Raw genomic sequence first — 25,792 nt, forward strand, 5'->3', positions numbered from 1 at the left:
AGTGACATGTTGTGTTACACGCCTCAGAATGTTAGTGACATGTTGTGTTACACGCCTCAGAATGTTAGTGACATGTTGTGTTACATGCCGCAGAATGTTAGTGACATGTTACACGCCTCAGAATGTTAGTGACATGTTGTGTTACACGCCTCAGAATGTTAGTGACATGTTGTGTTACGCGCCTCAGAATGTAAGTGACATGTTGTATTACACGCCTCAGAATGTTAGTGACATGTGTTACACGCCTCAGAATGTTAGTGACATGTTGTGTTACACGCCTCAGAATGTTAGTGACATGTTGTGTTACACGCCTCAGCATGTTAGTGGTGTGTTGTGTTACACACATCAGCATGTTAGTGACGTGTTACACACCTCAGTATGTTAGTGACATGTTGTGTTAAACGCCTCAGAATGTTAGTGACATGTTGTGTTACACACCTCAGAATGTTAGTGACATGTTGTGTTACACACCTCAGAGTTTTAGTGACATGTTGTTTTACACGCCTCAGAATGTTTGTGACATGTTGTGTTACACGCCTCAGAATGTTAGTGACATGTTGTGTTACACGCCTCAGAATGTTAGTGACATGTTGTGTTACACGCCTCAGAATGTTAGTGACATGTTGTGTTACACGCCTCAGAATGTTAGTGACATGTTGTGTTACACACCTCAGAATTTAGTGACATGTTGTGTTACACACCTCAGAATGTTAGTGACATGTTGTGTTACACACCTCAGAATGTTCGTGACATGTTGTGTTACACACCTCAGAATGTTAGTGACATGTTGTGTTACACACCTCAGAATGTTGTGTTACACACCTCAGTATGTTAGTGACATGTTGTGTTACACGCCTCAGTAAGTTAGTGACATGTTGTGTTACATACCTCAGTATGTTAGTGACATGTTGTGTTACACACCTCAGTATTTTAGTGACATGTTGTGTTACACACCTCAGTATGTTAGTGACATGTTGTGTTACACGCCTCAGTATGTTAGGGACATGTTGTGTTACACACCTCAGAATGTTAGTGACATGTTGTGTTACACACCTCAGAATGTTAGTGACATGTTGTGTTACACACCTCAGAATGTTAGTGACATGTTGTGTTACACACCTCAGAATGTTAGTGGCATGTTGTGTTACACACCTCAGAATGTACACGCCTCAGAATGTTAGTGACATGTTGTGTTACATGCCGCAGAATGTTAGTGACATGTTACACGCCGCAGAATGTTAGTGACATGTTACACGCCGCAGAATGTTAGTGACATGTTGTGTTACACGCCTCAGAATGTTAGTGACATGTTGTGTTACACGCCTCAGAATGTTAGTGACATGTTGTGTTACGCGCCTCAGAATGTAAGTGACATGTTGTATTACACGCCTCAGAATGTTAGTGACATGTGTTACACGCCTCAGAATGTTAGTGACATGTTGTGTTACACGCCTCAGAATGTTAGTGACATGTTGTGTTACATGCCTCAGAATGTTAGTGACATGTTACACGCCTCAGAATGTTAGTGACATGTGTTACACGCCTCAGAATGTTAGCGACATGTTGTGTTACACGCCTCAGAATGTTAGTGACATGTTGTGTTACACGCCTCAGAATGTTAGTGACATGTTGTGTTACACGCCTCAGAATGTTAGTGACATGTTGTGTTACACGCCTCAAAATGTTAGTGACATGTGTTACACACCTCAGAATGTTCGTGACATGTTGTGTTACACACCTCAGAATGTTAGTGACATGTTGTGTTACACACCTCAGAATGTTGTGTTACACACCTCAGTATGTTAGTGACATGTTGTGTTACACGCCTCAGTAAGTTAGTGACATGTTGTGTTACACACCTCAGTATGTTAGTGACATGTTGTGTTACACACCTCAGTATGTTAGTGACGTGTTGTGTTACACGCCTCAGTATGTTAGTGACGTGTTGTGTTACACGCCTCAGTATGTTAGTGACGTGTTGTGTTACACGCCTCAGTATGTTAGTGACGTGTTGTGTTACACACCTCAGTATGTTAGTGACATGTTGTGTTACACGCCTCAGTATGTTAGTGACATGTTGTGTTACACTACTCGGATCTTCCGGTTACAAATGGTTTTAATATGAGATCTGTTTTCATTTTCAGGTTTTTACAATTCAGATTCCTGAGGATCAAGATTTACCTTCTGTTATGGGCAGGTATGTCTGTCTGTCTGTCTATTCCTCTATCTGTGTATCTATATATACCTCTATCTATCTGTGTCTGTCTCTGTCTGTTCCTCTACCGGTGTGTGTGTGTCTGTCTGTCTCTTCCTCTATCTGTCTGTGTGTCTATCCCACTATCTGTCTGTGTGTCTATCTGTGTATTCCTCTATGTGTCCCTCTACCTGTCTGTGTCTGTGTATCTGTCTATTCCTCTATCTGTGTATCTGTCTATCCCTCTATCTATCTGTCTGTGTCTGTCTGTCTATACCTCTGTCTGTCTATTCCTTTATCTCTGTATCTATCTATTCCTCTAGCTATAAATTTATATATCTATTCCTTTATCTGTGTATCTATCTATCTCTATTTATTTACCTGTGTATCTATCAACCAATCTATTCCTGTGTGTCTATCTATTGATCTATCTGTGTATCTATCTATCTACGGCCCAGATACATCAAACTTCGTTAACCTAAAAATGCGCAATTATCTAAAAAATACATTTTGATCGGATCTAATAAAAGCATCAAATTCGATAGAAAACAGGCATAATGCCCTCCCTCTAATGTGGCGTCATGGCACCCTAAAAAGGGCATTCCTCACATGGTACATCCACCAATCCTCTTGATGGATGTACCAAGAGAGGTCATCAAGGTTGGTTGAGAGGTCATTCTCAACCAACGTTGATGACTGTTCACATGGTACATACACCGATAGGATTGGTGGTTGTACCATGTGACGGGCAAATGTGACATCACATGCCTTAAATAGGGCCGCGGACATCTCATTTGATCGGCGTGTCGGAGACCCCTGACCTATGCCGTGTTATTAACTGGTTGGCCTGTCATTTGTGGGCACCCTCCAAAGGCATGGCGGGCGCCGCGTTGTGGACCCCTGCCTTTAGCTAATGAAGGGGGTTTATTCATGTATTTTTATATTGTTAATGGGTTTTTTTATTACGGGGTATGTCTTTATATATTTTATTTATGCTTAATGTCCCAAACAACTATTAGTCACATTTGACTAATAGGGATCTTGGGCATTAGTCTGGCAGGGGTAGGGAGGCTGGTGGGTGATGGGGGTAGTTGCCCTGGGGAGGGTGGTTAGGCCTCCGGGGGAGGTGGCAGGACGGGTTAGCTCCTTGGTTACGATAATGGTTAGTAAAGCATTACACGGCACTAAAATGGGGGCGTGTAACGCCTGTATGCCCGCAGACCTGGCCAGTCCCCAGTACTGAGGTGGGTAGGGTTATAACACGCACCACAGCAGTGAGGGCGTGCCCGGAGTGTGGTAGTGCATTGCCGGGCCTGTAGAAAGAAGGTTAAGGTATACTTGCAACGCCTTGGGTTTCAGAGTTCGGGTAGTGATGTAAGTGTGCCAGAGTCCAGGGGCAATAGAGAGCAGGATAGTGATGTCCGTAAGCCAGAGTACAGGGGTAACAGAAGGCAGCGAAGTCGTATCCGGATGCAGGGTTAAAGGGCAGGAGAGAGCAGGGTAATCCAGTCCAAAGCAGAGTTCAAGCCAGGGAGATCCAAAGGTAAGCAGGAACAGGAACAAACGCTGGAAGAGACAGGGGAGCCAAGCATAGGACTGCACACACAGGAGTCACAAGAAGCTATGCAGAGCAATGAGGGAGAGGACAGACAGGGGTTATAAAGGAGGGAACACCAATGTGAGAGAGAGGAGGAGTAGAGGGTAGAGTGAGAGGCAGCAGGGATAGGTGAGAAGGAGAGAGGGAGGAGATAGGTAAATCAGAGAGGGAGATGGCCTGTACAGCTTGGTAGGCGGACCCAGAGGTCTGGGGAGGTTTACAAGAGGAGCGTGTGCGCGCGCCCTCTGTAAGGTTGGGGTGCGCGCGCACAGGCTGCGTCAGAAAGCGCGCGGAGCGCCGCGCCGCAGGGGCGCCCGCTGAGGGAGGAGAGAGAACCGGAGGAGTGACTGCAGAAGGTATTGAGACCGGAGGGGAGACAGAGGGACGCCGCGAGCAGAGAGTGCCGCGGAGGGGATCAGGTGTTTTGGGAACATGCGCGCGCCCTGCGGGGAACGCGCGCCGCAGCTGGGAGTGCGTCAGGGCATGCCGCCGAGGGACGGGTGCAGGAGGGGGAAGGGAGAGCAGAGCGCGGAGGCAAGGGGGAAAGATCAGAGGCAGGGGAAAGCGCGGTGACGGGGACACATGGAGGGGAAGGAACCCCCTGAACCGTAGTGTGTGTTTTAATGTATTATCCCCGTTAGCGCCTGCGCTGTACCTGGATAGCCACGGGCATCAAACGGGTTAATATGATCCCTATCATAGGCTGCTGTAATAATAGCTACATAGAAATATGACCGCGATGCCGTATGAGAACGCATTCATTCCCGCATCGCGGCTTAGCCCAAATATCGTAAGTACTGTATACATTATTACCGCAAGGCTGATGAATCCCAACGTAACTTCGCGGTGACGACGCTCGTGGTTTGATATTATCTCCAGTTTACCGAAGTGTGATGTATCCGGGCCTATGTACCTCGCTATCTTACCGTTAAAGCGCCGCTCAGCCCTGACCCCCGCTCTTTCTGTTACATTTGATATTTTCTCGGACTTTAGCACCCCTCTCACCCCTCTCCCCCAGGACTGTTTTTATTTTCTTAGTCTGACGCTCCGTTTTGGAGATACCGGTGGTACAAATATGAAGCGCCTGGGAGGTTAAAATGGCGCACTCGTCCGAGCATGGTAACGGTTACCATGGTAACCGCCAGTGTTAGGCCCGGGCTATAGAGGGGTGAGGCTCGCCTGCTGAAATCTGGGCGATTTCATGCCCATACAGGCGAGCCAGCAGGCGTGATCGGAGCCGGGGGGAGGTGGTTGGAGGTGGGGCAGTGACGTCGCTGGGCCAATCGCCCGCGACGCACTGACGTCGACGTCACGGCGCCGACGTCACGGCGCCGTGACGTTGACACTGCTGTGCTGTGATTGGAGGTTTTCAGCCGACAGCGCGCTGAAAAATAGCTTGGCGCTCGGCTGAAACCTCCAACTCGTCAGCACGCCTGCGGACGCTCGCGTGAGCCCCCTATCAAGGCATCCTCATTGAGGATGCAGGTGCTCAGCGCGGAGCGTCCGCACGCCTCAGCACGGCCTGTCCGTCTATGGACTCGGCCTTACTGATGCAGATAATCTGAAACCCTAGAAAATCGTTTATTTATGTGTAAAATACTAACATGACATGAGTTCATCTCGCAGAGGATTCTGGGGGATCACTGTCCCAGGACGCAGTCACGACGCGATGCTCAGACAGGGTCGGTTTTTCCTGCTCGGACTGCGTCTGGCGTTTTTCCATGGAGCGCAAGACGCGATCTGCCCGACGTAGAAACGGCAGCCTCCTGGTGGTCACGTGACCAGGCCAGGGCGGCCATGGTCCAGCCCTCCAGCACCAAGGGGTTAAGTCCCAATACGCTGGCTATTTCAGCAGTCCCGCCCCCTAACTCCCTCTCCTTCTGTTCCAGGCACGTGGGCGAGGCGTCGGAGGCGTGGCTGCAAGCCAAGCACGCCACCAATCAGCTCATGGGCAAGGTGGAGCTCTTATTCCGGCCCTTCCTACGCTGGCTGGACCGCAGCATGGAGCGGCTCTTTGTAGAAGGCGCTCGGCTGGTAATGATCTATTTCCATAGGGGGGAGTCCTTATAAATAAGAGGTTAGCTGGTCAGAGGAGCAGTTAGGGGGACGGAGGGGGGGGGGAGGAGGCGGGTGTAATTCAGAGGCGAATATTTAAAGGGTCAGTCAGGTACAAAGTGCCTCGTTGTAACTGCGTCACTGGGGTAACAAGAGGCTTTGAATGGACGAGTTGGGCAGAATGGATATAGGAGGATTTGGGGGGGGGGGGGGTCAGAATTGATATAGGAGGATTTGGGTGGTCAGAATGGATATAGAAGGATTGGGGGGGGGCAGAATGGATATTGAAGGATTTGGGGGCAGAATAGATATAGGAGGAGTTGGGGGCAGAATGGATATAGGAGGAGTTGGGGGCAGAATGGATATAGAAGGAGTTGGGGTTGTAGAATGGATATTGGAGGAGTTGGGGGCAGAATGGATATTGGAGGAGTTGGGGGCAGAATGGATATATGAGGAGTTGGGGGGGGGCAGAGTGGATATAGGACGAGTTGGGGGCAGAATGGATATAGGAGGAGTTGGGGGCAGAATGGATATAGGAGGAATTAGGGGCAGAATGGATATACGAGGAGTTGGGGGGGGGCAGAGTGGATATAGGAGGAATTAGGGGCAGAATGGATATACGAGGAGTTGGGGGCAGAATGGATATAGGAGGAATTAGGGGCAGAATGGATATACGAGGAGTTTGGGGCAGAATGGATATAGGACGAGTTTGAGGCAGAATGTATATATGAGGAATTAGGGGCAGAATGGATATAGGAGGAGTGGGGGGGCAGAATGGATATAGCACAAGTTGGGGGGGCAAAATGGATATAGGACGAGTTAGGGTCAGAATGGATATAGGAGGTGGATATAGGAGGAGTTGGGGGGCATAATGGATATAGGAGGGGGGGCAGAATTGATTTAGGACGAGTTAGGGTCAGAATGGATATAGAATTATAATGACTGGGGCAGTTTCCCTCTCTCTGAGTTAAATAATTCCCCAGGTCTCCATGTATAACCTCCGCTCCTGTAACCTCTGCGGCAAACGCACCTCAAGGGAATAACCAGCCTCTTACAGCTGATGCAAATTGACGCCCATGTGTGTGCCGTATTTTGTACCAAAGGGCCACCATCTTTTCCCAGAGCCGTAGACAGCAAGGAAGATTAAGGAAGATTAAGCAATGTCTTTATTTATAAATGACCTTTTCGTCGCCCTCTCCAGTTAAAGCGGGACGTTGATGCAGAGCGCGCCGGCATCGAGTTCGTACCTTACCAGCAGCTGCAAGCGGCCGCCAGCGCGACAGCCAGTGAGACCAGGCATCCCGCGGAGCCCAGCGCCGAGGAAACGCACCTCCAGGAACTTCCAGCCAGGAACTCCGAGGACGACTCGGACAGCTGGATTAGCTGCGAGGAGGAGGAGGCGGAGCCTGGCACGGAGGCCGATACAGGAGCCGGGAGCCGGAGCATGGAGGGGGGAGGAGGGCCCGGCCCAAGGAAGGGGACGGAGATCCGGTTCATTGGCTCGCGGCTGGGGGAAGGAGTGGGGACTCTGGTAGCACGTCGTATAACCGTGTCCCTTCAGTGCAGCAGGTGAGGAGCGGGAGGATATATATATATAGGGTATATTTGTGTATATATGTAGTGCAGAGTCAGGGTTATACGCAGGCCATCTGTGGTACGAAACCGCGGTGCGTTCTCTATAAGGGATTTTACTGCCGCTGGTTTAGCCGAGTGTTGGGGGAGGGTGTGTGTCCGCGCTATGTCGGAGTGTATGTGTGTGTGTCAGCGCTATATCGGTGTGTGCGTGTGTCAGCGCTATATCGGTGTGTGTGTGTGTGTGTGTGTCAGCGCTATATCGGTGTGTGTGTCAGCGCTATATCGGTGTGTGTGTGTCAGCGCTATATCTGTGTCTGTGTGTGTCAGTGCTATATTGGTGCGTGTGTCAGCGCTATATCGGTGTGTGAGTGTCAGCGCTATATCGGTGTGTGTGTCAGCACTATATTGGTGTGTGTGTGTCAGCGCTATATCGGTGTGTGTGTGTCAGCGCTATATCGGTGTGTGTGTCAGCGCTATATCGGTGTGTGTGTCAGCACTATATCGGTGTGTGTGTGTCAGCGCTATATCAGTGTGTGTGTGTCAGCGCTATATCGGTGTGTGTGTCAGCGCTATATCGGTGTGTGTGTGTCAGCGCTATATCGGTGTGAATGGGTCAGCGCTATATCGGTGTGTGAGTGTCAGCGCTATATTGGTGCGTGTGTGTGTCAGCGCTATATCGGTGTGTGTGTCAGCGCTATATCGGTGTGTGTGTGTGTGTGTCAGCACTATATCGGTGTGTGTGTGTGTCAGCGCTATATCGGTGTGTGTGTGTGTGTCAGCGCTATATCGGTGTGTGTGTGTGTCAGCACTATATCGGTGTGTGTGTGTGTCAGCGCTATATCGGTGTGTGTGTGTCAGCGCTATATCGGTGCGTGTGTGTGTCAGCGCTATATCGGTGCGTGTGTGTGTCAGCGCTATATCGGTGTGTGTGTGTGTGTGTCAGCGCTATATCGGTGTGTGTGTGTGTCAGCGCTATATCGGTGTGTGTGTGTGTGTCAGCGCTATATCGGTGTGTGTGTGTGTGTCAGCACTATATCGGTGTGTGTGTGTCAGCGCTATATCGGTGTGTGTGTGTGTCAGCGCTATATTGGTGTGTGTGTGTGTCAGCGCTATATCGGTGTGTGTGTGTGTCAACGCTATATCGGTGTGTGTGTGTGTCAGCGCTATATCGGTGTGTGTGTGTCAGCGCTATATCGGTGTGAATGAGTCAGCGCTATATCAGTGTGTGAGTCAGCGCTATATTGGTGCGTGTGTGTGTCAGCGCTATATCGGTGTGTGTGTCATCGCTATATCGGTGTGTGCGTGTTAGCACTATATCGGTGTGTGTGTGTCAGCGCTATATCGGTGTGTGTGTGTCAGCGCTATATCGGTGTGTGTGTGTCAGCGCTATATCGGTGTTTGTGTGTCAGCGCTATATCGGTGTGTGTGTGTCAGCGCTATATCGGTGTTTGTGTGTCAGCGCTATATCGGTGTGTGTGTGTCAGCGCTATATCGGTGTGTGTGTATCAGCGCTATATCGGTGTGTATCAGAGCTATATCGGTGTGTGTCAGCACTATATTGGTGCGTGTGTCAGCACTATATGGGTGTGTGTGTGTCAGCGCTATATCGGTGTGAATGGGTCAGCGCTATATCGTTGTGTATGGGTCAGCGCTATATCGGTGTGTGTGTGTGTCAGCGCTATATCGGTGTGTGCGTGTGTCAGCGCTATATCGGTGTGTGCGTGTGTCAGCGCTATATCGGTGTGTGTGTCAGCGCTATATCGGTGTGTGTGTCAGCGATATATCGGTGTGTGTGTCAGCGCTATATCGGTGTGTGTGTGTGTGTCAGCGCTATATCGGTATGTGTGTGTCAGCGCTATATCGGTGTGTGTGTCAGCGCTATATCGGTGTGTGTGTGTCAGCGCTATATCTGTGTCTGTGTGTGTCAGCGCTATATCGGTGTGTGCGTGTGTCAGCGCTATATCGGTGTGTGTGTGTCAGCGCTATATCGGTGTGTGTGTCAGCGCTATATTGGTGCGTGTGTCAGCGCTATATCGGTGTGTGAGTGTCAGCGCTATATCGGTGTGTGTGTCAGCACTATATCGGTGTGTGTGTGTGTCAGCGCTATATCGGTGTGTGTGTCAGCGCTATATCGGTGTGTGTGTCAGCACTATATCGGTGTGTGTGTGTCAGCGCTATATCAGTGTGTGTGTGTCAGCGCTATATCGGTGTGTGTCAGCGCTATATCGGTGTGTGTGTGTCAGCGCTATATCGGTGTGAATGGGTCAGCGCTATATCGGTGTGTGAGTGTCAGCGCTATATTGGTGCGTGTGTGTGTCAGCGCTATATCGGTGTGTGTGTCAGCGCTATATCGGTGTGTGTGTGTGTGTGTCAGCACTATATCGGTGTGTGTGTGTGTGTCAGCGCTATATCGGTGTGTGTGTGTGTGTCAGCGCTATATCGGTGTGTGTGTGTGTGTCAGCACTATATCGGTGTGTGTGTGTGTCAGCGCTATATCGGTGTGTGTGTGTCAGCGCTATATCGGTGCGTGTGTGTGTCAGCGCTATATCGGTGCGTGTGTGTGTCAGCGCTATATCGGTGTGTGTGTGTGTGTCAGCGCTATATCGGTGTGTGTGTGTGTCAGCACTATATCGGTGTGTGTGTGTGTGTGTCAGCGCTATATCGGTGTGTGTGTGTCAGCACTATATCGGTGTGTGTGTGTCAGCGCTATATCGGTGTGTGTGTGTGTCAGCGCTATATTGGTGTGTGTGTGTGTCAGCGCTATATCGGTGTGTGTGTGTGTCAACGCTATATCGGTGTGTGTGTGTGTCAGCGCTATATCGGTGTGTGTGTGTGTCAGCGCTATATCGGTGTGAATGAGTCAGCGCTATATCAGTGTGTGAGTCAGCGCTATATTGGTGCGTGTGTGTGTCAGCGCTATATCGGTGTGTGTGTCAGCGCTATATCGGTGTGTGCGTGTTAGCACTATATCGGTGTGTGTGTGTCAGCGCTATATCGGTGTGTGTGTGTCAGCGCTATATCGGTGTGTGTGTATCAGCGCTATATCGGTGTGTGTGTGTCAGCGCTATATCGGTGTTTGTGTGTCAGCGCTATATCGGTGTGTGTGTGTCAGCGCTATATCGGTGTTTGTGTGTCAGCGCTATATCGGTGTGTGTGTGTCAGCGCTATATCGGTGTGTGTGTATCAGCGCTATATCGGTGTGTATCAGAGCTATATCGGTGTGTGTCAGCACTATATTGGTGCGTGTGTCAGCACTATATGGGTGTGTGTGTGTCAGCGCTATATCGGTGTGAATGGGTCAGCGCTATATCGTTGTGTATGGGTCAGCGCTATATCGGTGTGCGTGTGTCAGAGCTATCGGTGTGTGCGTGTGTCAGCGCTATATCGGTGTGTGCGTGTGTCAGCGCTATATCGGTGTGTGTGTGTGTCAGCGCTATATCGGTGTGTGTCAGCGATATATCGGTGTGTGTGTCAGCGCTATATCGGTGTGTGTGTGTGTCAGCGCTATATCGGTATGTGTGTGTCAGCGCTATATCGGTGTGAATGGGTCAGCGCTATATCGGTGTGTGCGTGTGTCAGCGCTATATCGGTGTGTGCGTGTGTCAGCGCTATATCGGTGTGTGAGTGTCAGCGCTATATCGGTGTGTGAGTGTCAGCGCTATATCGGTGTGTGAGTGTCAGCGCTATATCGGTGTGTGCGTGTGTCACCGCTATATCGGTGTGTGCGTGTGTCAGCGCTATATCGGTGTGTGCGTGTGTCAGCGCTATATTGGTGTGTGTGTGTCAGCGCTATATCTGTGTGTGTGTGTCAGCGCTATATCGGTGTGTGTGTGTCAGTGCTATATCGGTGTGTATGGGTCAGCACTATATCGGTGTGTGTGTCAGCGCTATATCGGTGTGTGCGTGTGTCAGCGCTATATCGGTGTGTGTGTGTCAGCGCTATATCGGTGTGTGTGCGTGTGTCAGCGCTATATCCGTGTGTGCGTGTGTCAGCGTTATATCGGTGTGTGTGTCAGCGCTATATCGGTGTGTGTGTGTGTGTGTGTGTGTCAGCGCTATATCGGTGTGTGTTAGCGCTATATCGGTGTGTGTGTCAGCACTATATCGGTGTGTGTGTCAGCACTATATCGGTGTGTGTGTCAGCGCTATATCGGTGTGTGCTTGTGTCAGCACTATATCGGTGTGTGTGTGTCAGCGCTATATCGGTGTGTGTGTCAGCACTATATCGGTGTGTGTGTCAGCGCTATATCGGTGTGTGCGTGTGTCAGCACTATATCGGTGTGTGTGTGTCAGCACTACATCGGTGTGTGTGTGTCAGCGCTATATCGGTGTGTGTGTGTCAGCACTATATCGGTGTGTGTGTGTGTCAGCGCTTTACCAGTGTGTGTGTGTCAGCACTACATCGGTGTGTGTGTGTCAGCGCTATATCGGTGTGTGTGTGTCAGCACTATATCGGTGTGTGTGTGTCAGCGCTATATCGGTGTGTGTGTGTCAGTGCTATTTCGGTGTGTGTGTGTCAGCGCTATATCGGTGTGTGACAGCACTATATCGGTGTGTGTCAGCGCTATATCGGTGTGTGCGTGTCAGCGCTATATCGGTGTGTGAGTGTCAGCGCTATATCGGTGTGTGTGTGTCAGCACTATATCGGTGTGTGTGTCAGCGCTATATCGTTGTGTGTGTGTCAGCACTATATCGGTGTGTGCGTATGTCAGCGCTATATCGGTGTGTGTGCGTGTGTCAGCGCTATATCGGTGTGTGCGTGTGTCAGCGCTATATCGGTGTGTGTGTCAGCGCTATATCGGTGTGTATGTGTCAGCGCTATATCGGTGTGTGTGTGTGTGTGTCAGCGCTATATCGGTGTGTGTGTGTGTGTGTGTGAGCGCTATATCGGTGTGAGTCAGCGCTATATCGGTGTGTGTGTGTCAGCGCTATATCGGTGTGTGTGTGTCAGCGCTATATTGGTGCGTGTGTCAGCGCTATATCGGTGTGTGTGTGTCAGCGCTATATCGGTGTGCGTGTGTCAGCGCTATATCGGTGTGTGTGTCAGCGCTATATCGGTGTGTGTGTGTCAGCGCTATATCGGTGTGTGCGTGTCAGCACTATATCGGTGTGTGTGTGTCAGCGCTATATCGGTGTGTGTGTGTCAGCGCTATATCGGTGTGTATGGGTCAGCACTATATTGGTGTGCGTGTGTCAGCGCTATATCGGTGTGTGTGTGTCAGCGCTATATCGGTGTGTGTGTGTCAGCACTATATCGGTGTGCATGGGTCAGCACTATATTGGTGTGCGTGTGTCAGCGCTATATCGGTGTGTGTGTGTCAGCGCTATATCGGTGTGTGTGTCAGCACTATATCGGTGTGTGTGTGTGTCAGCGCTATATCGGTGTGTGTGTGTGTCAGCGCTATATCGGTGTGTGTGTGTCAGCGCTATTTCGGTGTGTGTGTCAGCGCTATATCGGTGTGTGTCAGCACTATATCGGTGTGTGTCAGCACTATATCGGTGTGTGCGTGTCAGCACTATATCGGTGTGTGCGTGTCAGCACTATATCGGTGTGTGCGTGTCAGCGCTATATCGGTGTGCGAGTGTCAGCGCTATATCGGTGTGCGTGCGTCAGCGCTATATCGGTGTGTGTGTGTGTGTCAGCGCTATATCGGTGTGTGTGTGCCAGCGCTATATCGGTGTGTGTGTCAGCGCTATATCGGTGTGTGTGTCAGCGCTATATCGGTGTGTGTGTGTGTGTGTGTGTGTCAGCGCTATATCGGTGTGTGTGTCAGCGCTATATCGGTGTGTTTGTGTCAGCGCTATATCGGTGTGTGTGTGTGTGTGTGTCAGCGCTATATCGGTGTGTGCGTGTATCAGCGCTATATCGGTGTGTGTGTCAGCGCTATATCGGTGTGTGTGTGTCAGCGCTATATCGGTGTGTGTGTGTCAGCGCTATATCGGTGTGTGTGTCAGCGCTATAGCGGTGTGTGTGTGTCAGCGCTATATCGGTGTGTGTGTGTCAGCGCTATATCGGTGTGTGCGTGTGTCAGCGCTATATCGGTGTGTGTGTGTCAGCGCTATATCGGTGTGTGTCAGCGCTATATCGGTGTGTGTGTCAGCGCTATATCGGTGTGTGTGTGTGTCAGCGCTATATCGGTGTGTGTGTGTGTCAGCGCTATATCGGTGTGTGTGTGTGTGTGTGTCAGCGCTATATCGGTGTATGCGTGTGTCAGCGCTATATCGGTGTGTGTGTCAGCGCTATATCGGTGTGTGTGTCAGCGCTATATCGGTGTGTGTGTGTCAGCGCTATATCGGTGTGTGTGTCAGCGCTATATCGGTGTGTGTGTGTGTCAGCGCTATATCGGTGTGTGTGTGTCAGCGCTATATCGGCTTGTGTGTGTCAGCACTATATTGGTGTGTGTGTCAGCGCTATATCGGTGTGTGTGTGTGTCAGCGCTATATCGGTGTGTTTCAGCGCTATATCGGTGTGTGTGTGTCAGCGCTATATCGGTGTGTGTGTGTGTGTGTCAGCGCTATATCGGTGTGTGTGTGTGTGTCAGCGCTATATCGGTGTGTGTGTCAGCGCTATATCGCTGTGTGTGTGTGTGTCAGCGCTATATCGGTGTGTGTGTGTCAGCGCTATATCGGTGTGAGCGTGTGTCAGCGCTATATCGGTGTGTGCGTGTGTCAGCGCTATATCGGTGTGTGCGTGTGTAGCGCTATATCGGTTGTGTGTGTGTGTCAGCGCTATATCGGTGCGTGTGTGTCAGCGCTATATCGGTGTGTGTGTCAGCGCTATATCGGTGTGTGTGTGTGCCAGCGCTATATCGGTGTGTGTGTCAGCGCTATATCGGTGTTTGTGTGTCAGCGCTATATCTGTGTGTGTGTGTCAGCGCTATATCGGTGTGTGTGTGCGTGTCAGCGCTATATCGGTGTGTGTGTCAGCGCTATATCGGTGCGTGTGTGTCAGCACTATATCGGTGCGTGTGTGTGTGTCAGCGCTATATCGGTGTGTGTGTGTGTGTGTGTGTGTCAGCGCTATATCGGTGTGTGTGTCAGCACTATATCGGTGTGTGTGTGTGTCAGCGCTATATCGGTGTGTGTGCGTGTCAGCGCTATATCGGTGTGTGCGTGTGTCAGCGCTATATCGGTGTGTGCGTGTGTCAGCGCTATATCGGTGTGTGCGTGTCAGCGCTATATCGGTGTGTGCGTGTGTCAGCGCTATATCGGTGTGTGTGAGTCAGTGCTATATCGGTGTGTGTGTGTCAGTGCTATATCGGTGTGTGTGTGTGTCAGCGCTATATCGGTGTGTGTGTCAGCGCTATATCGGTGTGTGTGTCAGCGCTATATCGGTGTGTGTGTGTCAGCGCTATATCGGTGTGTGTGTGTGTCAGCGCTATATCGGTGCGTGTGTCAGCGCTATATCGGTGTGTGTGTGTGTCAGCGCTATATCGGTGTGTGCGTGTGTCAGCGCTATATCGGTGTGTGCGTGTGTCAGCGCTATATCGGTGTGTGCGTGTGTCAGCGCTATATCGGTGTGTGTGTGTCAGCGCTATATCGGTGTGTGTGTGTCAGCGCTATATCGGTGTGTGCGTGTGTCAGCGCTATATCGGTGTGTGTGTCAGCGCTATATCGGTGTATGTGTGTGCGTGTCAGCGCTATATCAGTGTGTGTGTGTGCGTGTCAGCGCTATATCGGTGTGTGTGTGTGTCAGCGCTATATCGGTGTGTGTGTCAGCGCTATATCGGAGTGTGTGTGTGTTAGCGCTATATCGGTGTGTGTGTGTGTCAGCGCTATATCGGTGTGTGTGTGTGTGTGTGTCAGCGCTATATCGGTGTGTGCGTGTGTCAGCGCTATATCGGTGTGTGTGTCAGCGCTATATCGGTGTGTGCGTGTGTCAGCGCTATATCGGTGTGTGCGCGTGTCAGCGCTATATCGGTGTGTGTGTCAGCGCTATATCGGTGTGTGTGTGTCAGCGCTATATCGGTGTGTGTGTGTCAGCGCTATATTGGTGTGTGTGTCAGCGCTATATCGGTGTGTGTGTGTGCCAGCGCTATATCGGTGTGTGTGTCAGCGCTATATCGGTGTTTGTGTGTCAGCGCTATATCTGTGTGTGTGTGTCAGCGCTATATCGGTGTGTGTGTGCGTGTCAGCGCTATATCGGTGTGTGTGTCAGCGCTATATCGGTGCGTGTGTGTCAGCACTATATCGGTGCGTGTGTGTGTGTCAGCGCTATATCGGTGTGTGTGTGTGTGTGTGTGTGTCAGCGCTATATCGGTGTGTGTGTCAGCACTATATCGGTGTGTGTGTGTGTCAGCGCTATATCGGTGTGTGTGCGTGTCAGCGCTATATCGGTGTGTGCGTGTGTCAGCGCTATATCGGTGTGTGCGTGTGTCAGCGCTATATCGGTGTGTGCGTGTCAGCGCTATATCGGTGTGTGCGTGTGTCAGCGCTATATCGGTGTGTGTGAGTCAGTGCTATATCGGTGTGTGTGTGTCAGTGCTATATCGGTGTGTGTGTGTGTCAGCGCTATATCGGTGTGTGTGTCAGCGCTATATCGGTGTGTGTGTCAGCGCTATATCGGTGTGTGTGTGTCAGCGCTATATCGGTGTGTGTGTGTGTCAGCGCTATATCGGTGCGTGTGTCAGCGCTATATCGGTGTGTGTGTGTGTCAGCGCTATATCGGTGTGTGCGTGTGTCAGCGCTATATCGGTGTGTGCGTGTGTCAGCGCTATATCGGTGTGTGCGTGTGTCAGCGCTATATCGGTGTGTGTGTGTCAGCGCTATATCGGTGTGTGTGTGTCAGCGCTATATCGGTGTGTGCGTGTGTCAGCGCTATATCGGTGTGTGTGTCAGCGCTATATCGGTGTATGTGTGTGCGTGTCAGCGCTATATCAGTGTGTGTGTGTGCGTGTCAGCGCTATATCGGTGTGTGTGTGTGTCAGCGCTATATCGGTGTGTGTGTCAGCGCTATATCGGAGTGTGTGTGTGTTAGCGCTATATCGGTGTGTGTGTGTGTCAGCGCTATATCGGTGTGTGCGTGTCAGCGCTATATCGGTGTGTGTGTCAGCGCTATATCGGTGTGTGTGTGTCAGCGCTATATCGGTGTGTGTGTGTCAGCGCTATATTGGTGTGTGTGTCAGCGCTATATCGGTGTGTGTGTGTCAGCGCTATATCGGTGTGTGTGTGTCAGCACTATATTGGTGTGTGTGTCAGCGCTATATCGGTGTGTGTGTGTCAGCGCTATATCGGTGTGTGTGTGTCAGCGCTATATCGGTGTGTGTGTCAGCGCTATATCGGTGTGTGTGTGTGTCAGCGCTATATCGGTGTGTGTGTGTGTCAGCGCTATATCGGTGTGTGTGTCAGCGCTATATCGGTGTGTGTGTGTCAGTGCTATATCGGTGCGTGTGTCAGCGCTATATCGGTGTGTGTGTCAGCGCTATATCGGTGTGTGTGTCAGCGCTATATCGGTGTGTGCGTGTGTCAGTGCTATATCGGTGTGTGCGTGTGTCAGCGCTATATCGGTGTGTGCGTGTCAGCGCTATATCGGTGTGTGCGTGTGTCAGCGCTATATCGGTGTGTGTGAGTCAGTGCTATATCGGTGTGTGTGTGTCAGTGCTATATCGGTGTGTGTGTGTGTCAGCGCTATATCGGTGTGTGTGTCAGCGCTATATCGGTGTGTGTGTGTCAGCGCTATATCGGTGTGTGCGTGTGTCAGCGCTATATCGGTGTGTGCGTGTGTCAGCGCTATATCGGTGTGTGCGTGTGTAGCGCTATATCGGTTGTGTGTGTGTGTCAGCGCTATATCGGTGCGTGTGTGTCAGCGCTATATCGGTGTGTGTGTCAGCGCTATATCGGTGTGTGTGTGTGTCAGCGCTATATCGGTGTGTGTGTGTGTGTGTGTCCGCGCTATATCGGTGTATGCGTGTGTCAGCGCTATATCGGTGTGTGTGTCAGCGCTATATCGGTGTGTGTGTCAGCGCTATATCGGTGTGTGTGTGTCAGCGCTATACGGTGTGTGTGTCAGCGCTATATCGGTGTGTGTGTGTGTCAGCGCTATATCGGTGTGTGTGTGTCAGCGCTATATCGGCTTGTGTGTGTCAGCACTATATTGGTGTGTGTGTCAGCGCTATATCGGTGTGTGTGTGTGTGTCAGCGCTATATCGGTGTGTTTCAGCGCTATATCGGTGTGTGTGTGTCAGCGCTATATCGGTGTGTGTGTGTGTGTGTCAGCGCTATATCGGTGTGTGTGTGTGTGTCAGCGCTATATCGGTGTGTGTGTCAGCGCTATATCGCTGTGTGTGTGTGTGTCAGCGCTATATCGGTGTGTGTGTGTCAGCGCTATATCGGTGTGTGCGTGTGTCAGCGCTATATCGGTGTGTGCGTGTGTCAGCGCTATATCGGTGTGTGCGTGTGTAGCGCTATATCGGTTGTGTGTGTGTGTCAGCGCTATATCGGTGCGTGTGTGTCAGCGCTATATCGGTGTGTGTGTCAGCGCTATATCGGTGTGTGTGTGTGCCAGCGCTATATCGGTGTGTGTGTCAGCGCTATATCGGTGTTTGTGTGTCAGCGCTATATCTGTGTGTGCGTGTCAGCGCTATATCGGTGTGTGTGCGTGTCAGCGCTATATCGGTGTGTGTGTCAGCGCTATATCGGTGCGTGTGTGTCAGCACTATATCGGTGCGTGTGTGTGTGTCAGCGCTATATCGGTGTGTGTGTGTGTGTGTGTCAGCGCTATATCGGTGTGTGTGTGTGTCAGCACTATATCGGTGTGTGTGTGTGTGTGTCAGCGCTATATCGGTGTGTGTGCGTGTCAGCGCTATATCGGTGTGTGCGTGTGTCAGCGCTATATCGGTGTGTGCGTGTGTCAGCGCTATATCGGTGTGTGCGTGTCAGCGCTATATCGGTGTGTGCGTGTGTCAGCGCTATATCGGTGTGTGTGAGTCAGTGCTATATCGGTGTGTGTGTGTCAGTGCTATATCGGTGTGTGTGTGTGTGTCAGCGCTATATCGGTGTGTGTGTCAGCGCTATATCGGTGTGTGTGTCAGCGCTATATCGGTGTGTGTGTGTCAGCGCTATATCGGTGTGTGTGTGTGTCAGCGCTATATCGGTGCGTGTGTCAGCGCTATATCGGTGTGTGTGTGTGTCAGCGCTATATCGGTGTGTGCGTGTGTCAGCGCTATATCGGTGTGTGCGTGTGTCAGCGCTATATCGGTGTGTGCGTGTGTCAGCGCTATATCGGTGTGTGTGTGTCAGCGCTATATCGGTGTGTGTGTGTGTCAGCGCTATATCGGTGTGTGCGTGTGTCAGCGCTATATCGGTGTGTGTGTCAGCGCTATATCGGTGTATGTGTGTGCGTGTCAGCGCTATATCAGTGTGTGTGTGTGCGTGTCAGCGCTATATCGGTGTGTGTGTGTGTCAGCGCTATATCGGTGTGTGTGTCAGCGCTATATCGGAGTGTGTGTGTGTTAGCGCTATATCGGTGTGTGTGTGTGTCAGCGCTATATCGGTGTGTGCGTGTCAGCGCTATATCGGTGTGTGTGTCAGCGCTATATCGGTGTGTGTGTGTCAGCGCTATATCGGTGTGTGTGTGTCAGCGCTATATTGGTGTGTGTGTCAGCGCTATATCGGTGTGTGTGTGTCAGCGCTATATCGGTGTGTGTGTGTCAGCACTATATTGGTGTGTGTGTCAGCGCTATATCGGTGTGTGTGTGTCAGCGCTATATCGGTGTGTGTGTGTCAGCGCTATATCGGTGTGTGTGTCAGCGCTATATCGGTGTGTGTGTGTGTCAGCGCTATATCGGTGTGTGTGTGTGTCAGCGCTATATCGGTGTGTGTGTCAGCGCTATATCGGTGTGTGTGTGTCAGTGCTATATCGGTGCGTGTGTCAGCGCTATATCGGTGTGTGTGTCAGCGCTATATCGGTGTGTGTGTCAGCGCTATATCGGTGTGTGCGTGTGTCAGCGCTATATCGGTGTGTGCGTGTGTCAGCGCTATATCGGTGTGTGCGTGTCAGCGCTATATCGGTGTGTGCGTGTGTCAGCGCTATATCGGTGTGTGTGAGTCAGTGCTATATCGGTGTGTGTGTGTCAGTGCTATATCGGTGTGTGTGTGTGTCAGCGCTATATCGGTGTGTGTGTCAGCGCTATATCGGTGTGTGTGTGTCAGCGCTATATCGGTGTGTGTGTGTGTCAGCGCTATATCGGTGCGTGTGTCAGCGCTATATCGGTGTGTGTGTGTGTCAGCGCTATATCGGTGTGTGCGTGTGTCAGCGCTATATCGGTGTGTGCGTGTGTCAGCGCTATATCGGTGTGTGCGTGTGTCAGCGCTATATCGGTGTGTGTGTCAGCGCTATATCGGTGTGTGTGTGTGTGTGTCAGCGCTATATCGGTGTGTGTGTGTCAGCGCTATATCGGTGTGTGTGTGTGTGTGTCAGCGCTATATCGGTGTATGCGTGTGTCAGCGCTATATCGGTGTGTGTGTCAGCGCTATATCGGTGTGTGTGTCAGCGCTATATCGGTGTGTGTGTCAGCGCTATATCGGTGTGTGTGTGTCAGCGCTATATCGGTGTGTGTGTCAGCGCTATATCGGTGTGTGTGTGTCAGCGCTATATCGGTGTGTGCGTGTGTCAGCGCTATATCGGTGTGTGCGTGTGTAGCGCTATATCGGTGTGTGTGTGTGTGTCAGCGCTATATCGGTGTGTGAGTCAGCGCTATATCGGTGCGTGTGTGTCAGCGCTATATCGGTGTGTGTGTCAGCGCTATATCGGTGTGTGTGTGCCAGCGCTATATCGGTGTGTGTGTCAGCGCTATATCGGTGTTTGTGTGTCAGCGCTATATCTGTGTGTGTGTGTCAGCGCTATATCGGTGTGTGTGTGCGTGTCAGCGCTATATCGGTGTGTGTGTGTCAGCGCTATATCGGTGTGTGTGTGTCAGCACTATATCGGTGTGTGTGTGTCAGCGCTATATCGGTGTGTGTGTGTCAGCGCTATTTCGGTGTGTGTGTGTCAGCGCTATATCGGTGTGTGACAGCACTATATCGGTGTGTGTCAGCGCTATATCGGTGTGTGCGTGTCAGCGCTATATCGGTGTGTGAGTGTCAGCGCTATATCGGTGTGTGTGTGTCAGCACTATATCGGTGTGTGTGTCAGCGCTATATCGTTGTGTGTGTGTCAGCGCTATATCGGTGTGTGCGTATGTCAGCGCTATATCGGTGTGTGCGTGTGTCAGCGCTATATCGGTGTGTGTGTCAGCGCTATATCGGTGTGTATGTGTCAGCGCTATATCGGTGTGTGTGTGTGTGTGTCAGCGCTATATCGGTGTGTGTGTCAGCGCTATATCGGTGTGTATGTGTCAGCGCTATATCGGTGTGTGTGTGTATGTGTCAGCGCTATATCGGTGTGTGTGTGTGTGTGAGCGCTATATCGGTGTGAGTCAGCGCTATATCGGTGTGTGTGTGTCAGCGCTATATCTGTGGTGTATGTGTGTATCAGCGCTATATTGGTGCGTGTGTCAGCGCTATATCGGTGTGTGTGTGTCAGCGCTATATCGGTGTGCGTGTGTCAGCGCTATATCGGTGTGTGTGTCAGCGCTATATCGGTGTGTGTGTGTCAGCGCTATATCGGTGTGTGCGTGTCAGCACTATATCGGTGTGTGTGTGTCAGCGCTATATCGGTGTGTGTGTGTCAGCGCTATATCGGGGTGTGTGTGTCAGCACTATATCGGTGTGCATGGGTCAGCACTATATTGGTGTGCGTGTGTCAGCGCTATATCGGGGTGTGTGTGTCAGCACTATATCGGTGTGCATGGGTCAGCACTATATTGGTGTGCGTGTGTCAGCGCTATATCGGTGTGTGTGTGTCAGCGCTATATCGGTGTGTGTGTCAGCACTATATCGGTGTGTGTGTGTGTCAGCGCTATATCGGTGTGTGTGTGTCAGCGCTATTTCGGTGTGTGTGTCAGCGCTATATCGGTGTGTGTCAGCACTATATCGGTGTGTGTCAGCACTATATCGGTGTTTGCGTGTCAGCACTATATCGGTGTGTGCGTGTCAGCACTATATCGGTGTGTGCGTGTCAGCGCTATATCGGTGTGCGAGTGTCAGCGCTATATCGGTGTGCGTGTGTCAGCGCTATATCGGTGTGTGTGTGTGTGTCAGCGCTATATCGGTGTGTGTGTGCCAGCGCTATATCGGTGTGTGTGTCAGCGCTATATCGGTGTGTGTGTCAGCGCTATATCGGTGTGTGTGTGTGTGTGTGTGTCAGCGCTATATCGGTGTGTGTGTCAGCGCTATATCGGTGTGTTTGTGTCAGCGCTATATCGGTGTGTGTGTGTGTGTGTCAGCGCTATATCGGTGTGTGCGTGTATCAGCGCTATATCGGTGTGTGTGTCAGCGCTATATCGGTGTGTGTGTGTCAGCGCTATATCGGTGTGTGTGTGTCAGCGCTATATCGGTGTGTGTGTCAGCGCTATAGCGGTGTGTGTGTGTCAGCGCTATATCGGTGTGTGTGTGTCAGCGCTATATCGGTGTGTGCGTGTGTCAGCGCTATATCGGTGTGTGTGTGTCAGCGCTATATCGGTGTGTGTGTGTGTCAGCGCTATATCGGTGTGTGTGTCAGCGCTATATCGGTGTGTGTGTGTGTCAGCGCTATATCGGTGTGTGTGTCAGCGCTATATCGGTGTGTGTGTGTGTGTGTGTCAGCGCTATATCGGTGTATGCGTGTGTCAGCGCTATATCGGTGTGTGTGTCAGCGCTATATCGGTGTATGTGTGTGCGTGTCAGCGCTATATCAGTGTGTGTGTGTGCGTGTCAGCGCTATATCGGTGTGTGTGTGTGTCAGCGCTATATCGGTGTGTGTGTCAGCGCTATATCGGAGTGTGTGTGTGTTAGCGCTATATCGGTGTGTGTGTGTGTCAGCGCTATATCGGTGTGTGCGTGTCAGCGCTATATCGGTGTGTGTGTCAGCGCTATATCGGTGTGTGTGTGTCAGCGCTATATCGGTGTGTGTGTGTCAGCGCTATATTGGTGTGTGTGTCAGCGCTATATCGGTGTGTGTGTGTCAGCGCTATATCGGTGTGTGTGTGTCAGCACTATATTGGTGTGTGTGTCAGCGCTATATCGGTGTGTGTGTGTCAGCGCTATATCGGTGTGTGTGTGTCAGCGCTATATCGGTGTGTGTGTCAGCGCTATATCGGTGTGTGTGTGTGTCAGCGCTATATCGGTGTGTGTGTGTGTCAGCGCTATATCGGTGTGTGTGTCAGCGCTATATCGGTGTGTGTGTGTCAGTGCTATATCGGTGCGTGTGTCAGCGCTATATCGGTGTGTGTGTCAGCGCTATATCGGTGTGTGTGTCAGCGCTATATCGGTGTGTGCGTGTGTCAGCGCTATATCGGTGTGTGCGTGTGTCAGCGCTATATCGGTGTGTGCGTGTCAGCGCTATATCGGTGTGTGCGTGTGTCAGCGCTATATCGGTGTGTGTGAGTCAGTGCTATATCGGTGTGTGTGTGTCAGTGCTATATCGGTGTGTGTGTGTGTCAGCGCTATATCGGTGTGTGTGTCAGCGCTATATCGGTGTGTGTGTGTCAGCGCTATATCGGTGTGTGTGTGTGTCAGCGCTATATCGGTGCGTGTGTCAGCGCTATATCGGTGTGTATGGGTCAGCACTATATTGGTGTGCGTGTGTCAGCGCTATATCGGGGTGTGTGTGTCAGCACTATATCGGTGTGCATGGGTCAGCACTATATTGGTGTGCGTGTGTCAGCGCTATATCGGTGTGTGTGTGTCAGCGCTATATCGGTGTGTGTGTCAGCACTATATCGGTGTGTGTGTGTGTCAGCGCTATATCGGTGTGTGTGTGTCAGCGCTATTTCGGTGTGTGTGTCAGCGCTATATCGGTGTGTGTCAGCACTATATCGGTGTGTGTCAGCACTATATCGGTGTTTGCGTGTCAGCACTATATCGGTGTGTGCGTGTCAGCACTATATCGGTGTGTGCGTGTCAGCGCTATATCGGTGTGCGAGTGTCAGCGCTATATCGGTGTGCGTGTGTCAGCGCTATATCGGTGTGTGTGTGTGTGTCAGCGCTATATCGGTGTGTGTGTGCCAGCGCTATATCGGTGTGTGTGTCAGCGCTATATCGGTGTGTGTGTCAGCGCTATATCGGTGTGTGTGTGTGTGTGTGTGTCAGCGCTATATCGGTGTGTGTGTCAGCGCTATATCGGTGTGTTTGTGTCAGCGCTATATCGGTGTGTGTGTGTGTGTGTCAGCGCTATATCGGTGTGTGCGTGTATCAGCGCTATATCGGTGTGTGTGTCAGCGCTATATCGGTGTGTGTGTGTCAGCGCTATATCGGTGTGTGTGTGTCAGCGCTATATCGGTGTGTGTGTCAGCGCTATAGCGGTGTGTGTGTGTCAGCGCTATATCGGTGTGTGTGTGTCAGCGCTATATCGGTGTGTGCGTGTGTCAGCGCTATATCGGTGTGTGTGTGTCAGCGCTATATCGGTGTGTGTGTGTGTCAGCGCTATATCGGTGTGTGTGTCAGCGCTATATCGGTGTGTGTGTGTGTCAGCGCTATATCGGTGTGTGTGTCAGCGCTATATCGGTGTGTGTGTGTGTGTGTGTCAGCGCTATATCGGTGTATGCGTGTGTCAGCGCTATATCGGTGTGTGTGTCAGCGCTATATCGGTGTATGTGTGTGCGTGTCAGCGCTATATCAGTGTGTGTGTGTGCGTGTCAGCGCTATATCGGTGTGTGTGTGTGTCAGCGCTATATCGGTGTGTGTGTCAGCGCTATATCGGAGTGTGTGTGTGTTAGCGCTATATCGGTGTGTGTGTGTGTCAGCGCTATATCGGTGTGTGCGTGTCAGCGCTATATCGGTGTGTGTGTCAGCGCTATATCGGTGTGTGTGTGTCAGCGCTATATCGGTGTGTGTGTGTCAGCGCTATATTGGTGTGTGTGTCAGCGCTATATCGGTGTGTGTGTGTCAGCGCTATATCGGTGTGTGTGTGTCAGCACTATATTGGTGTGTGTGTCAGCGCTATATCGGTGTGTGTGTGTCAGCGCTATATCGGTGTGTGTGTGTCAGCGCTATATCGGTGTGTGTGTCAGCGCTATATCGGTGTGTGTGTGTGTCAGCGCTATATCGGTGTGTGTGTGTGTCAGCGCTATATCGGTGTGTGTGTCAGCGCTATATCGGTGTGTGTGTGTCAGTGCTATATCGGTGCGTGTGTCAGCGCTATATCGGTGTGTGTGTCAGCGCTATATCGGTGTGTGTGTCAGCGCTATATCGGTGTGTGCGTGTGTCAGCGCTATATCGGTGTGTGCGTGTGTCAGCGCTATATCGGTGTGTGCGTGTCAGCGCTATATCGGTGTGTGTGTCAGTGCTATATCGGTGTGTGTGTGTCAGCGCTATATCGGTGTGTGTGTCAGCGCTATATCGGTGTGTGTGTGTCAGCGCTATATCGGTGTGTGTGTCAGCGCTATATCGGTGTGTGTGTCAGCGCTATATCGGTGTGTGTGTCAGCGCTATATCGGTGTGTGTGTGTCAGTGCTATATCGGTGTGTGCGTGTCAGCGCTATATCGGTGTGTGTGTCAGCGCTATATCGGTGTGTGTGTGTCAGCGCTATATCGGTGTGTGTGAGTCAGTGCTATATCGGTGTGTGTGTGTCAGTGCTATATCGGTGTGTGTGTGTGTCAGCGCTATATCGGTGTGTGTGTCAGCGCTATATCGGTGTGTGTGTGTCAGCGCTATATCGGTGTGTGTGTGTGTCAGCGCTATATCGGTGCGTGTGTCAGCGCTATATCGGTGTGTGTGTGTGTCAGCGCTATATCGGTGTGTGCGTGTGTCAGCGCTATATCGGTGTGTGCGTGTGTCAGCGCTATATCGGTGTGTGCGTGTGTCAGCGCTATATCGGTGTGTGTGTCAGCGCTATATCGGTGTGTGTGTGTGTGTGTCAGCGCTATATCGGTGTGTGTGTGTCAGCGCTATATCGGTGTGTGTGTGTGTGTGTCAGCGCTATATCGGTGTATGCGTGTGTCAGCGCTATATCGGTGTGTGTGTCAGCGCTATATCGGTGTGTGTGTCAGCGCTATATCGGTGTGTGTGTCAGCGCTATATCGGTGTGTGTGTGTCAGCGCTATATCGGTGTGTGTGTCAGCGCTATATCGGTGTGTGTGTGTCAGCGCTATATCGGTGTGTGCGTGTGTCAGCGCTATATCGGTGTGTGCGTGTGTAGCGCTATATCGGTGTGTGTGTGTGTGTCAGCGCTATATCGGTGTGTGAGTCAGCGCTATATCGGTGCGTGTGTGTCAGCGCTATATCGGTGTGTGTGTCAGCGCTATATCGGTGTGTGTGTGCCAGCGCTATATCGGTGTGTGTGTCAGCGCTATAT

General features: G+C 51.2%; 1 protein-coding gene across 4 annotated transcripts in view; it reads left to right on the top strand.

Moving 5' to 3' along the window:
- The window catches only part of LOC142469141 (uncharacterized), a 160,481-nt gene that overhangs the window by 41,902 nt on the left and 92,787 nt on the right, over positions 1-25,792 (top strand). For all 4 annotated transcript variants that reach the window (XM_075576080.1, XM_075576078.1, XM_075576081.1 and 1 more), the window contains exons 4-6: positions 2,145-2,197; positions 5,681-5,825; positions 7,048-7,415. In XM_075576080.1, coding sequence (XP_075432195.1) covers positions 2,145-2,197; positions 5,681-5,825; positions 7,048-7,415 — 566 coding nt within the window. The remainder of the gene's footprint in view (positions 1-2,144; positions 2,198-5,680; positions 5,826-7,047; positions 7,416-25,792) is intronic.

The sequence above is a fragment of the Ascaphus truei genome, chromosome 18, assembly GCF_040206685.1.
Source record: "Ascaphus truei isolate aAscTru1 chromosome 18, aAscTru1.hap1, whole genome shotgun sequence".
Lineage (NCBI taxonomy): Eukaryota > Metazoa > Chordata > Amphibia > Anura > Ascaphidae > Ascaphus > Ascaphus truei.